The sequence below is a fragment of the Siphateles boraxobius genome, unplaced genomic scaffold, assembly GCF_051911475.1.
Source record: "Siphateles boraxobius isolate OS27281-9 unplaced genomic scaffold, OSU_SipBor_1 3, whole genome shotgun sequence".
Taxonomy (NCBI): Eukaryota; Metazoa; Chordata; class Actinopteri; order Cypriniformes; family Leuciscidae; genus Siphateles; species Siphateles boraxobius.
Genome location: NW_027508919.1, coordinates 11,843,844 through 11,859,084, shown reverse-complemented (window position 1 = coordinate 11,859,084; position 15,241 = coordinate 11,843,844). Strand labels below are relative to the sequence as shown.

The window sequence follows — 15,241 nt, the reverse complement described above, 5'->3', positions numbered from 1 at the left end:
ACAATTCATGCCTTGTCAGAGCCATTTGTACAAAAAGATTTTTACATTGGCATTTATTTATTTTGCAGAACGTTTTATCCAAAGCAACTTATAAGCAGGAACAACTTAAGCAGATTCAAATGCTTCTATCCAGAACAATTTACAGTAGATGTAATGCAAGGTCATAGATGCATTAGTAAAAGAAGGTGTTTGAGTGTAAAAGGTGGTTCTAGCACATACATTTTCTTATGTTTGCATAGACATCTTACTAAATTATTTTTCGCCTTTACTGCAGCATCTAAAACATAGGCCTATGCATTTTATGTATTCAACTTCAGTGATGTCCAAATGTTACAAATCTTTTTAGGTTCGTAGAAAATTATTTCTAATTAATAAATACAATTAATTAAATTGCCATTACCTGTATTTAAATGTACACATTGCGATATGCATAAATCTGATCATTTGTTATAGCTGAAAGATTTTAGAGAAATAATAAACCTACAAAAAGTTAGGTTGATGCAGATAGCAAACAATAGACTGGGCAGGCACGCGTACGCTCCAAAGACATAATTAGTGAGACAATCATCAATTGGGATGCTCTCATAGCAAAGTAGTCTGAGAAGATCAAATATCGCAATTTACTTTAGTACAAATACATTAGTACAAATACCAGTGAGATCAGGATGGAGTTTGATTCCCAGCAAACATAAATATATAAATTCAATTAACATTGTAAGTTGCTTACAGTACATTGTAAATTGAATACGATTTTTTTAAAAAGCATAAAATGTAAATGAAGAAACACTAACCTGTCTCACTGTACAGATTAAAGCAAAATAAGAACATAAAACTAATTCAATCTGTCTCATTGGTCATGTTTTCAAGTGAGTTGTCTAATCAACCTGGCATTGTGTACTATTACAATTGTTGGCTCTTTGATGAATGCTTTGTATCTTTTTCTTTAAGTCGCATTGATGCTAAATGCATATATGTAAATGTTGCATGATAACCAACAGACGGGGTCGCTTCAGGGATCAGAAAATAAGTAAATGTTACAGATAAATTGAGGTGCCTGGTGATATCCTTTCCCTTTCATTTGTGTTTCTGGTTCAGAAGCGTAGCCTATGGCTGCGCCATTCTCTTTGAGGCCTGTCCTCTCAATGATACCAGCCTCAAAATGTAACACTGAATGAAAAAGAAGGGTGGGAGATTTGTCTGCGAGCACAGATCCGTTCCGTAGAGCAATGAAGCCATTGGCTATAAAAAGGCGATGGCACCCTGGGAGAAATGAGCCTTACAATTCAGCATTGCCCGTCTCGCCTCTTTCATTACCCTACATTCTGTTTATAAGACACAGTTAAGCAAACACAATGGGCTACTGCACAGGCACTTACATGCATACAAATACCGCACCTGTATTATCAGCCAGTTCCGTATGTCATTGTGTATGCATAAACACTCCATTGGAACGTGCCATCGGAATATTTCATATGTGCACTGAAATGCAAAAAGGAATAGATTTCTTGCAAGAGAGCATTAGATGTATTCATATATTCACTCACATCCAATAAAGCCCAGCTTAAAGCATAAATTATCTATGGGAGACATGTGTACACAAGTTGTTTTTAAAGGCAGATAATGGGCAGATGGGAATAAGCAGACATTTGACTTTAACAAGACCTGGCAAGAAAGCACAAAGTCTGAGCTACCTCAGTATATATGAGTGAGAGAGAGCTAAACTGCGGAAACCCGAGACTATGTCAGGCAGTCCAACTGTATCATTAGCTTCCCCAATGCAAAGCTTCTGCCAAGGTAGGGATAATGAGTGCCACCTAAGTGCCTGGCAGCTTCACCCGGCTAAAATTTGATTCAGCCTAACTACAATTTCTCATTTTTCTAAGGGACAGATATTTACATGCTGAGCACCCTATGCTGTTGGTTGTTTATGTCAATGCATGATTACTATTTCTTCAAAGATTTGTAGGAGCATGAATGTAACTGTCTCAGCAGTGCATCGTGTCTATCAAGCAAAAGAGAGCGATCCGCTTGGCCCCACAATGATAGATGAGACCGCTGGACAAGCTTTATTTGATTGAATCCCTACAAACACAGCCTGGTAGACTTATACTTAATAATTCATGCACTTCGAAATCTATTTTGACTCATTCTTTCATTAGGGTGTCTGAATAGTGGGTTTATTTGCAAGGCCTAGCAAAAAAACTCAAAACACCACAGCATACCTTTCACAAACATTTCCTTTTTTTGTTGCTTTTGATCTCTGGTCCCATGTCATGATGCAACTGATGCGGTTTACAACCGTATGTGGACTGAACAACTGTCTGGTGCAAACACAAATATGTGGATTTCAGCAGAGTTAGAAAAGGTTGCATTTACCACTAGCTGCAACATTTCGAAAGTTCCTCATAATGAGTAGACTGTCAAGATATGGGCTGAACTCAAAATAACCCTGCTGAAAAGACAGGCACAAATTTCTGTGGTGGCCCAGGCTGGAAGGTAACCGAGAGCTGGTTCCATAAAAATCAAAACAAAAACAAATAAACATGATGTTCAGTTCCATACCATGCTCAAACATAATTTTTTCCACCAACGTGGATGAAAAAAACAACAACACCATGACAGTGTTTCCTGCACTGCTATTGATCACAACACTTACACAACACGAGTCAAAAATACTGATATTTCGATATGTATCGATAATGTTTTACTGTTTTCGTTTTTTCCTGTGGTATCGATTCAGTATTGGTATCAAGGTATTTTAGTCGGGTATCGTATCGAAGTCCTAGTTTTGGTATTGTGACAACACACACATTTTATTTGGCTGTTGAATCAGCAAGGTTATTCTGGTGAAGCTTGCTGACCAAAGCAAATTTCTCACATTTAAAACACATTTAATTGAAAAAGTATTTTTACATTACTTTGATATTGTTATTTGAAGCTAGGGATGTCACGGTACCAAAAATCTAGTAGTCGGTACCGATACCACTAAAAGTACACAATACTCGATACCCAAGTCAATACCACGGTAAAAAAAAGAACAATAATACATAAACGTTAACTCCTTTATTTAAACTGTTTAACATTACAAAAACACAACATTAGTGGCACTATGCCTTAAATAATAAATAAAATGAAACAGTTTAGCTTTACAAAAAAGATGTGCAATGCATTCAACTTTAAGGCACAGCTTTACTATTGCAATACCCAGCCATTTAAAGTCATGGCTTCTTGATGAAAGAAGTCCGCCAGCTGTTTTTTTCATTGTTTTTGTTTTCCGTTGTTTTTTTTATATAAATACAGAATCTGAATTAAAATGTGTTTGATTTAAGCCTACATTTCAAAATTTTGTGTCATAAAATGTCATTTTTTTAAGCCTTTCGCACGTACGATTACGGTGTAATCTGTCTAGGCTGGTCCCTGGAGCGTATGATCACACCGGTGTTTATGTATACATTTTTATATTGCCTATTCTGCATCTCAAAACTTGCCACAAAGAACCGGCCAAAGTAAGGATTATGCATTAAACATATGAATTGTTTATTAATAAACTAGTGTTTTCTGTCAGTTTTCGGTTCATTTATGAGATGTGCTCCAGTTCATGCGCCGACGCCTCAGTGTCCTAATTATATTGTCTACTATATTTGCTTCTTATCTATTAATCCAGTCAATTTGTTGATGAAACATTGATTAAAATGAAGATGCAATTTATACAAAACGAAATTCACTTAAAGGGTTAGTTCACCCAAAAATGAAAATTAAGTCATTAATTACTCACCCCCATGCTGTACCAACCCCGTAAGACCTTCGTTCATCTTCGGAACACAAATGAAGATATTTTTGATTAAATCTGAGAGGTGGATCACTGCTACATAGGCTGCCTAAGGGAATGAAACTTGACGGCCCAGAAAGTCATTGAAGAAAATGTTTAAATATTCCATGTGCCAACAGTGGCTCAACTATAAGTTTATCAAGCGACAAGACTACTTTTTTTCCGAGAAAAAAAACATAAATAACGACTTTATTCGACTATTCCTTTTCTTCCTTGTGGGCCTGAGACGAGAGTTCAAGAGATTTCCACGACGCATGCGCGAGAACTGAGAAGAGGACGTTCTTCTAATACTTCTTGTTCAGTTCTCGCGCATGCGTCGTGGAAATCTCTTGAACTCTCGTCTCACTGTTAAGCCACTGTTGGCACATCTCTCTCTCTCTATTGCAGACTGCACTCACAAAGTACATTTAGCACATGTCAAGTTTGACATGACAGTAGACCCATTAGCAAAAGGAGTTTTAACATTCTAATCTCCAAGCCTAAAGAAAGGACAGCAATTAAAATCCTGTTAGTGCTCAATCAAGCCCTTTTCCGCCTGTAGTTGAAAAGATGGGACGCAGCTTTGAGGATAGCTGAAAGGTCACCATTCTCTTCCCTGCCGTTTAGCGATGAGCACGGAACAGAACAGAACTGAACCGGAATGCCCTTCTTTTTATTACTTTTACCAATGAAAGCTCTGCACTCATACTTCACAATGTAAATCTAGAGCTTTAACTTAAAAAAATAAATAAAAAAAAACATGATACAGTCCTGAACTATAATCAAAATTGTGTCAGTTCAGATGTGTTGATTATTTACAATATACGAAGACAAAGAGATGCTTTGAACAGTTTTAAAGATGTGGGTTTTGAGTCGCATCATAAGCACCCACACACAGCTGCGCCATCAGAGAAGTGAGAAACATCCAGGCACATCTGCAATCACACATTCCCAGCATGCCTCTGTCCACCCATATACCCCCCTCAGCCACATAGCCCCCCGGTCACAGCACATTCACTGCCGTGTGTGTGGACCCCAGTGAAGCCAAATATTCTGATGAGAATGACAAAGACAAGCTCTGTTCTGCCCCGCTAGCAAATCTGTTTGATTTCTTTCTGTCACAGTGCCTTAGAAAGAAAAAAACTGCTAAAATTTCAAGTAAATTATTCATCTTGTTTTGTGCTCTGAAAAACAATCCAGAAAATCAAGCAGTGATTCAGTATTAGGCATAAAACAAATAATGTTCTACAGTTCAAATGTCAATGTTCTACAAAAAAAACATTGCAGAGACGAAAACCTTAACCCTAATCCATTAACTAATTTACAAATATTTATATATATATATATATATATATATATATATTATTAGCTTACAAACTAAATCAGAAAATTAAATGTCTAGACTAAAATGTCTGCCATTGCATTTTACAGATGCCAAAGCTGAAAAATCAGGACATTAGATGGAAGAGACATCTGTCTGTCAAAACACAGCCAACTGAAAAGGTTAGCCACTGAATGCTGGTGCAATATAATCCCAGAGGGTCTTTTGTAGAGGCCACTTAGTATTCCATCCATTTCCATTACATGTGATGTTGTATGGATGTATCCTTCCTTCTGGGGCAGATGATGTCAGCATACTGACAAGGGTTTCGCTGTTGCTGGCAATCCTTGCATGATCTTATTATTCTGTGCTGCAGGGAAGATGTCTAAACCAATCACACCCTGTTAAATTTATCCCCAGAGAAAAGTTGGGGTTGAGACTGTAATTATGAGGCTAAGTATGTAAACAAATCACCTTGCATTACAGACATACAAATGACATTCAAAACAGCCCAAACTCAATCAATGGTTTCATTAGTGCCTCTGAGACTGGGAGAATTTGCAATATGTGCATCTCTAACTGGTGCTATACTAAGGAAAGGTTAATAATCCCCAGAAGACAATGAACCTAATAGAAGCGTGATACAAGCAGATGCACAAAAAATGAGGTATACCTGATGTTGTGGGATTTGCGCTTGATCTCGTTCCAGCAGAGATTCATGTCGTGATCAGGGTGTTTGTTCCTCTGCCCCCTGCACTGGGTGGGCAACTCCTGCCCCTCAGGATCCAACGCCGACTGGCAGGGTACACAGTGGCATCCCGGCCACGAGGGCCGCCCTGCAGCTGCAACACACAGTTAAGGATTTAGAGAACTCCCATAATCACACTAATTAATGTTCAAGTTAAAAGTAGTTAAAAAATAATTGTACATTTTTTTAAATTATTTTTTTAGTCCACTGCCCACATCTTGTTTAGGTGTGTCATGCAATGATTAATTCTGATGTGTTTTTTTCTTTTTTTCATTAGTGGAGCAAAATAATACAAAAAAACTGCATACAATGTAAGTTTGTGTCTAAAATGTAAGTTACTTGATATTAACTGCTTGTTTATGGAACTGTTGTAGGCTTATAAAAGCAATATCACAGTTGTTGCCACATCTGAACCATGGCTCTGTTGATATCCTGAAGCACAACACTCTTACTTGCATAATATTGCTCGATTATACAGTAGCTTTTTTCATCATATTACCTTTTTATATTGAGAGAGATTAGAAGTAAGAGGAAGAGATGACTCACTCACATTATAGCGACTATAGGAATTGAACTCCCACTTTTCCATTAAAAGAGCCTATTGGTTGTTTTTTTAATCCTGGAATTAATGCCCATGTGCCTAAAAATACAGCAACTTTAGCTGAAGAAGCAATTTAAGGATCCCATTGTTGTCAGATATGGATATTTGCTGATATAATTATAATTTTGACAAACAGCTTTGGCGATTTCGTCTTTCACCATTCAAGTAGAGCTGTACAGTACTTGAATGGCTAGGGCTGGGTATCGTTTAAAATACTGATTTTACAATCAAATACACTCAATACTGATACCTTGACTTCGATACCGGTTCCTGAACGATACTTTTTTGATACCAATTTTATAAAATCCGTTTTAACAAGATTACATTACATATTTGTCACGACACGCACACAAAAGGTAGATCCAAGTGCAGTTTATTAATTGGGGTAATCCATTGTCATCGTCAGCCAGGCAAAGGTTCAAAATCCATAAAGCAGTCCAGAAACAAAACAAGACAGACCTCCAAAGTGTAGTGACATAAAACAAGGACTCGACAACTAACAGAGAAACAGACAGGATATATATACACACAGATACTAACAAGGTGACGGGAAACAGCTGTGTGCAATAATCAATGAGTGACAAACAGGATGATGGGAAATGTCTGAGTGAAGGACACCGTGGTGGAAGACGACCTCTAGTGGAAACCCAGGGAACACAAACCAGACAACGTGAAATTACCCCCACTCTAAGGAGCAGCTACCAGATGCTCCTCAGAACAAAACAAAAACAAGAAAAACAAGGGTCCAGGAGGGAGGTGGAACGGTGGAGGACCAGGGGGAGGGATGGGGGGCCAGGTCCATGAAGGGGAACAGAAACAAGGGGTGATGGCTTAGCCGACGGCCAGGGCAAAACAGAGAGTCCATCGGGCGGCCAGGGCTTAGAAGACAGTCCATCGGGCGGCCAGGGCTTAGAAGACAGTCCATCGGGCGGCCAGGGCGGAGCAGACGACAGTCCTTCGGGTGGCCAGGGCGGTGATGACCCTTCGGGCGGCCAGGGCGGTGATGACCCTTCGGGCGGCCAGGGCGGTGATGACCCTTCGGGCGGCCAGGGCGGGAAGACCCTTCGGGTGGCCATGGCGGTGATGACCCTTCGGGCGGCCATGGTGGTGATGACCCTTCGGGCGGCCATGGCGGTGGAACAGGAACAGACCCTGGCTCAGGAACAGAACCCGGCTCAGGAACAGACACCGGCTCAGGCACAGACACCGGCTCAGGCACAGGAACAGACACTGGCTCAGGCTGGGCAGTATTGGCCTTGATGGGTGGAATGGGTGGTGCCGACAGGGCAAGGAGCTTGGGCGGCGCTGGCAGGGCCAGGAGCTTGGGCGTTGCCGGCAGGGCCAAGAGCTTGGGTGGCGCCTGCAGGGCCAGTAGCTTGGGTGGTGCCGGCAGGGCCAGGAGCTTGGGTGGCGCCTGCAGGGCAAGGACTATGGAAATGGCCTCTGGGCTGACAGGAGGCTTAGGAAGGACCTCTGGGCATTGCGGGACGCAGGAAGTCCTCTTCCTCCTCCTCCGTCCCCGACTGCGAGAAGGCGCTGGGCTGGACTTTACCAGTGGTGAAGACGGTCTGTGTCCGATGGTAGGGGGCTCGGGAGAATTTACCACCTTTTGCACGAACCCGGCGGCTATGATCTCCTCAGTCCTCCGGGCCGCCATGGTAAAATAATAAAATAAAGATTTGTTGGGCCCCGTGCTGCTGGATCCATACATGGTCGAGTCCTTCTGTCACGACACGCACACAAAAGGTAGATCCAAGTGCAGTTTATTAATTGGGGTAATCCATAGTCATCGTCAGCCAGGCAAAGGTTCAAAATCCATAAAGCAGTCCAGAAACAAAACAAGACAGACCTCCAAAGTGTAGTGACATAAAACAAGGACTCGACAACTAACAGAGAAACAGACAGGATATATATACACACAGATACTAACAAGGTGACGGGAAACAGCTGTGTGCAATAATCAATGAGTGACAAACAGGATAATGGGAAATGTCTGAGTGAAGGACACCGTGGTGGAAGACGACCTCTAGTGGAAACCCAGGGAACACAAACCAGACAACGTGACAATATTACCTAAAAAAAAAAAACTGTTTGTTGAATTGTTTTACAAACTCAATGACTCATAAAGGCCACTGTGGGGCGGAATATTTGCCTTGCGCTCAAGCGCACACATAAAGCTTGCCGCAAAGCACTGGCAAAAGTAGCCAAATGATTATGAATGTGTCGGAAAAAAATAATAGCAAGGAGACATTAATAAACTAGTGTTTTCTGAGTCAGTGTTGGCTGCAAAGATGAAGTTAACGTTGCTGACTCGTCATCTCCGCAGTATAGTGAATGCACACGCCTATAGAGAGAAATGCACCTTTCACTTGGATTACATAATCAGCAACGATTATTTTCGATTCGAATTGGTTCGTTTAAAAGTAAACATTTCAAGCTTTCTATGCCTATATCTCGTGTCTGTGAGGCAAGTAGCCTATACGCGGAGTTTCGGTTTCATTTGTGACGAGCTCCAGTTCTTCTTGCAGTCAAAGACAGAGCAACTTTCTGACAGAAAAGTATAAGTAAAAAAGGGGCTGTGTTTTGGGAAGTGACCAGAGCCAGACTTGAACTATACCAGTCACACCACAAGTCCATCATAAACAATTATAATCAAACAGAAGTGATCCCTAAAATAACCATAAAAAATGAACAGGCACAGGGACAAACAAATACCCATTTGTACAGATGCACCTCAGCTGAACCCTAAGCACACAGCAGATAAATACAATATCAGTAATGCCTGATGGTCACGTAAGCTCTGTTTCTCTCAGCCAGACCCAGAGTGGCAGTAACTCTGCTGTTACTTAAAGTATCGCTGGAATTCAGCACACGTCCAGAGCAAAGGGACGGAGACACAATCATTCCAGCTAAAGTCTCATGATTAAGGAGCTTTCCCTCAGTCATGAAACCCTTGCGTCTTGTTCAATGCCACTGTCAGACTGCCTTTATGTTCCTCTCTTTGCCTTTCATTAGTCCCAGGGAGTGACTAGCCATAGGGAGCACTAAATTTCCAAAATTTCCATCACATTGAACACCTCAAAGTTAATCTTTAAAACACTAATAGTTTAAAATCACTAGAACGTTGTGATGCCTAATTTATGTGGCATTTAAAATGATTGATTTTACACAAAAGACTATAAATTTAAGGTTCAACTTTATTTAGATAGTCCACTTTGGACATGCTACTAACCATAAGTAACTTTTCAACTACATGTCAACTAACTCTCATTAGAGTATTAGTAGACTGTAGTAGACTTAGGATATGGTTAGATGTTAGGGTTCGGGTTAGTAGAATAAGTTGACTTGTAGTTGCCAAGTTACTTATAGTCAGTAGAATATATGTTGGGGGATCAACAAAATAAAGTGTTATCAGATATTAAGCAGACAGTCTACTAATACTCTAATGACAGTTAGTTGACATGTAGTTACAAAATTACTTATAGTTAGTAGAACGTCTAAAGTTTAATTTAATATCTGCCATTTAGCAGCGATTGACCATAGCATGAAAATAATAAATCTGTTTTGTGAATCATTACAAATTAACCATGAAATAAAAATAAATAAATACAACCTTGCTATTTCATTTATTGAAAATGTTGTATAGTCATCCCATCCCTGCTTAGCCCCATCATCCCACAAATCATCTACAGTACTCAAGCCCTCCTCTGAGACCCCCTGCTAAATGACCATGACGACATACTGTCACCTAGTCACTGCTGCATAATCTCAGCCGACATCTGTGCAGAAATAAACACATCCGGCTGTCCGGGCCCATATGGCCATGACACAGCCAAAACAAACAGAAGAACCTGAGATGTGTCTCAATGAGAAATTCTGTATGCTATGTTACCCAGAGCAGTAAGCGAATGAATGTCTCCGCACGGCTCTAATGCGTCCCTCCTCAGGCGGTTCCTCTTAATTCACTGTAATTTTTCAGTCTTCTCTCTCTCTCTCTCTCTCTCTCTCTCTCTCTCTCTCTCTCTCTCTCTCTCTCTCTCTCTCTTTAATGCACTGTCTCTGTGATTAATACTGGTTGTTTATGGTTCATCAGATAGCTAGATGAGGGTGTCAGATATTGTTAAAACTCAAAATGATCTGGAGACATTGAGGTAGACATAGAGGGGTGAACACCTGCAGTGCAGGATCTCTACCTGTTTTGTGTTTATGTGCCATTACTAGTCCCCGCTCATGCCCTCACCGCTCAGTGATTTGTTTGTTTGACAAAAATTGTGCTGAATCGGCTCAAAACAAAAACAGTTGCGGAAATGAGCCTCTGGCGAGGACTTACAGAAAGGCTTCTCCTCCAATCAGAGACGACTGGATGGAAAACCACTGCCAGGACCCTGCACCCCTTCATTGGGTCCAGGCAGCAAATGGACTGGCATGCCTACAGAAATCCTACGACTGCCATGCCAAACATACACAAATATGCACAAATTTACACCAATTCCTTGTGGATGCATTTCCATGGAATTCAAATGCAATACATGAATCTATATAGGGTAGTCTGGAGCTTACTGTAACATGGTCAGGACTCGACAATAAGGACTACCCGATGGACCGGGACCAGTGTGAAAGACACTCGGGCCAGTTGAAGGAACTGTCACCTGCCCGATCGAACCTGTGCTGCATCTTCATGGAAGTTTCTAATTTGATACCTGCGCCTCTCAGTTTGGTACTCGCGCCCTGTGTGATAAGTTTTGTATTCACAGCAACACACATCAAAGTTTGTGCACAGAACACCGCGTCTCACAGTGCGCAATTACTCTTTTACGTCTTCCTGAGCTTGCACCGACAAATTCACAAAAAATTACATCAAATTGCCCGTCTTGTCAAGTATAATCCTAAACAACCGGTTATGTCAAAGGTCAACTTTAACATGTGAGATAAGATGCATGTGTAACAGTATATCGTTTCCGTGCAGATCTTAAAGTGTCTGCATCTTAATTTTCCTGCTGCCGACTGTTTTTGTGTTAATAAAAAAAAGAAGAAAACCACTCACTACTATTGACTGAATAACTTTGATAAGGGTTAATCTATATTTATACAGAGAAGACTATATAGTGATATTTTATAGTTGATTACTATTTCTGTACCTGAAAATCTATTTTTGACCTACATGAAAAACCTGAAAAGAGCTGTTAATTTCTTTTGTATATGTTTGTTCTGTTGTATTTATTTGTGCTATTGCTTGTAGTTTTTTTTTTCTTGTTTTATTACTGACTGTCTTTAATAATATCTAAATTAAATTTATATGAGTTAGGCTAGTAGTTGTTGGTGTCATAACCATAACCATAACCATAGGTTACAAGGATCAAAAACAACTAAAACAATAACTAGGCCTACTTTATTTTATTTATTAAACAGACTTCTTCATTGTATCTCCAGTTGACTCAGAGGTGCACAACATACAGTATACAAAAGGAAGGTCAAAACCGAGCCAATCTACTGACACAATATGTGCAGGACATTTCACTGACCACTGTTGAGCCACAGAGCTTTAAGTACTTCACTTTGCCTTCAAAGAAAGACTAACATGTCCATGTCACTACAGTATAACACTCAGTTAGTAGAGCAATGTCACCTCAAATGCCTTAGAAGCATGAGTGTCAGGTGATCAAAGCCTGTAAAGGAGAAAGACAGGATATGTAACATTTAAAAAGCAGACCTTGATAATCTGAGTCAGGCCTCAGTGCACTGTGAAAAACGTCTGTCTTTGAACCCTACAGTCAACAGTGATAGTTCTTACCTCAGAGTGGAGACCACTTCAGAAGCTTTGCCTCTGACACCAGCATGTGCATTCAAGAGCCTGTCTCTCGTTATATACACATATGGATCCTCTCCTTTGCCATCCACAGTGGGTGAGTTGGGCTTACAGAGACGGCCTGCTGTTTATGGTCTGGAAGGAGTGCTCAAATGCTGCAGAAGTCCTACAATCAAATGTACTATTGTCCTACACATTCCACAACACACCAACCTGACTTGTCCACCCACTGGGCTAGCAAAATGCCATGTACATAATCCAGCAGGCTGCAAATGGCTGCCCGCCTGTCTAAGTGACACTCAACACATGGCAGCTGGCCACTGTCCGCCTCTCTGGCCTACCCAGAGTCCCCGTGTTGTGCTGGGTTTTCCCTACCTCTCAAACAAACTCCAACTCACCTCTGTGTATTCATTACTTCCTGGCTGGACCAAATGATGTGATTAGGTTTAGCTGTAGAGAGCCAACTCACCTAATGCGCCTAGGGCTGGGTATTGTTCAAAATCTTTCGATTCGGTGCCAATTTCGATACCTCAGTTTCGATACCAATTTTATGAAATCCATTTGAACAAGATAACATAACACATTACCTCAGAAAAACTTTGGTTTTATTTTTTCAGTTTGACTCATGCTCCTAGCCAGTGCAAAAGGGAACAAAAAAAGCACAAAGGAACAAAAAATGTTTTATAAAGAGCTCATGCTCACTAAAGCTGATTTTTTTATATATTTTAAATAAAAAATACAGTAAAAAAAATACATCGAGAAATGGAGAAATGTACCCACACTTTTGATCGACTTTTCCACATCTTTAAAGTATTATGTGTGTGCTCGCGTGTCATTGAGTATGTGCGCGATTTTGTGTGTGTGCTCGCGTCTCATATAAGTATGCGCGTGGACGTGGAGAGTTTGTGCGTGCACGCGCGCGTCTCATATGAGTATGCGGGTGGAGAGTTTGTGCATGCACGACATTGACGAGTTAACTCCTTAGGTATCGAAATCTGGAACCCAACAACATGTCATTTTTCGGTACTCGATAGTATCGAGGCAATTCGGTAGGTACCTAAAAAGTATCGAACTCGGTACCCAGCCCTAAATGCGCCAGAGATCTATAAAACCTTGAGAATGTTATCTGTTAACATCCATCCCAGTGGCAGTTTCTGTGATCAAAATGACCAGCTTAACGTGTAAAAAAAATTCACTCAATAAAAGCAGCCGTTTTTTTTCTCCACTTTTTTGATCAAATAAAGGTAGTCTTAGTTCACACATAATGCGTTTTTTCATTCCAATGCGTTAGCATCTTTGGCAGCGCTTCGTGTATGACACATTATTCTAACAACGAGTCGCCTGGTTGACATTTCGAGACCTTGTGCTTTTTCCGTTTTAAGCAAAAACTTGTTCTGGGAACTGGCCCTTTGTGACTTCTTTCAAATAATTACAAAACTTTTGAATGGTAATGTATGTACACAGCTAATTTTGAATGACTGACTAACGGTGCTATGCTAAACAGCCAAACTTGACGCCTTGCACATTACACACAAGCCTAGCAGCCAAAGTCAAATGAAAGGAGAATCTTAGGTTTCAGTGCAACTTGGGTTCGGTTTAAGAGAGCACAAAAACAGTTTGCCCTCTCCAGAAAAGCTATTATACCCTCAATGACAAATAGTAATTTTCTGTACAAAGACATGCCACATGCACACTTATTTATGAAGGCAGTGCCCTTGTTTTCCACTATGAGAGCAGCATTGGAAATTAGACCTCCATTAGCATTAGCAGTCATTATCCCTGGCTATGGTTGGTTCAGCGAGATGACAGGCCATTATTCCGGCACTTGCATAGTGCACCTTTTGTCTCTGTGCATCAGATGAACAATTGATAAGCAAATGTTTTATTCATACGTGTGTACGAGAATACTTAAGTGCCGAAGGTCTATTAGACAAACCTCAGCAGACTACTTATCCATGCCACAAACTGATTGGAACCTCTAACCATGCCTCACGCAATAGACCCTTTGCTAGACTCTGGTCGGGAAGGAGTGAAGCCCTCTACACCAAACAAAATCTTCTGAGTTACATCTATAGATCTCCAGGCTGGATAGACTCTCCAGTAAAGCACCTCTCATATGCCTGACTCTCTACTCAAGGGGAGAAGACATCTGGGAAATACAAAAAAACCAAAGTAGCAACCTAAAGTGATGTAGAAATCGTTATTAAGTTTCAAGCATGTTTTCTCCAATTGAGCTATGCTTCAATGTGATTGGAAGGTTAGGCTTATTAACCAGTGTGAGTATCGCTGAGAATACATTTGAATACAGCTATATAGAGTAAAGCACTATTCGAACTGAACTAGTTTTCCAGGGGGATGTTAAAGAAATTCTTGTTTCACAGATGTACTTTGCGAATTTAATCCCTTTCGAATCTGCCAAGACAAACCAAAACCTCAGTAAAAATTCCAGAGCACATTACCTACTGGTTTACGGCGAACTCACTGGTCCTCTGAGGAATCTAATCCCGTCCGAATGCGAATGTCTGTGATTGCTGATGTATTATTCTAACGCTTTTCCTCATTTGTTTTCTTTTATCTACCCGAGCTACCATACGCACATCGGTCTTCAGCATGCTTTCATTTCGTTTAAATATGGATGGTATCTGACGAAAAAATAACATTATAAAATGAATAAATAGAGTCAAATCGCAGAAACTGTGAAGACTGCCCATTTTAATATCAGTGTCAGGTAAGAGTAAGATACTTGTCTAGATTTCTCTTCTCACTTATGAAAGTTTATTATAAACAGCCACTGCTATAAACTTGTGAAGTTTACTCAAGGTTTTTATGATAAATTACAATTATATCAACAACTAATAAATTAAAAGACATCCATCATACATGATGCATAAGCACAGCAGATGACATTTTGTAAAGCCTACATCTAGAAAACACACACTCCCACCACGGTAATAACC

At 40.4% G+C, this 15,241-nt stretch overlaps 1 protein-coding gene across 4 annotated transcripts in view; it reads right to left on the bottom strand.

Moving 5' to 3' along the window:
* The window catches only part of drp2 (dystrophin related protein 2), a 206,761-nt gene that overhangs the window by 79,702 nt on the left and 111,818 nt on the right, over nucleotides 1–15,241 (bottom strand). For 3 of the 4 annotated variants that reach the window (XR_013210360.1, XM_077247846.1, XM_077247848.1), the window contains exon 3: nucleotides 5,803–5,971. Coding sequence is in view for 3 of the 4 variants with exons in the window: in XM_077247846.1 (XP_077103961.1) it covers nucleotides 5,803–5,849 (47 nt within the window). In the remaining variant the exon portion in view is untranslated. Of the gene's footprint in view, nucleotides 1–5,802; nucleotides 5,972–12,269; nucleotides 12,465–15,241 lie in introns of those variants that run through there. The other variant, XM_077247847.1, reaches the window with a different exon arrangement.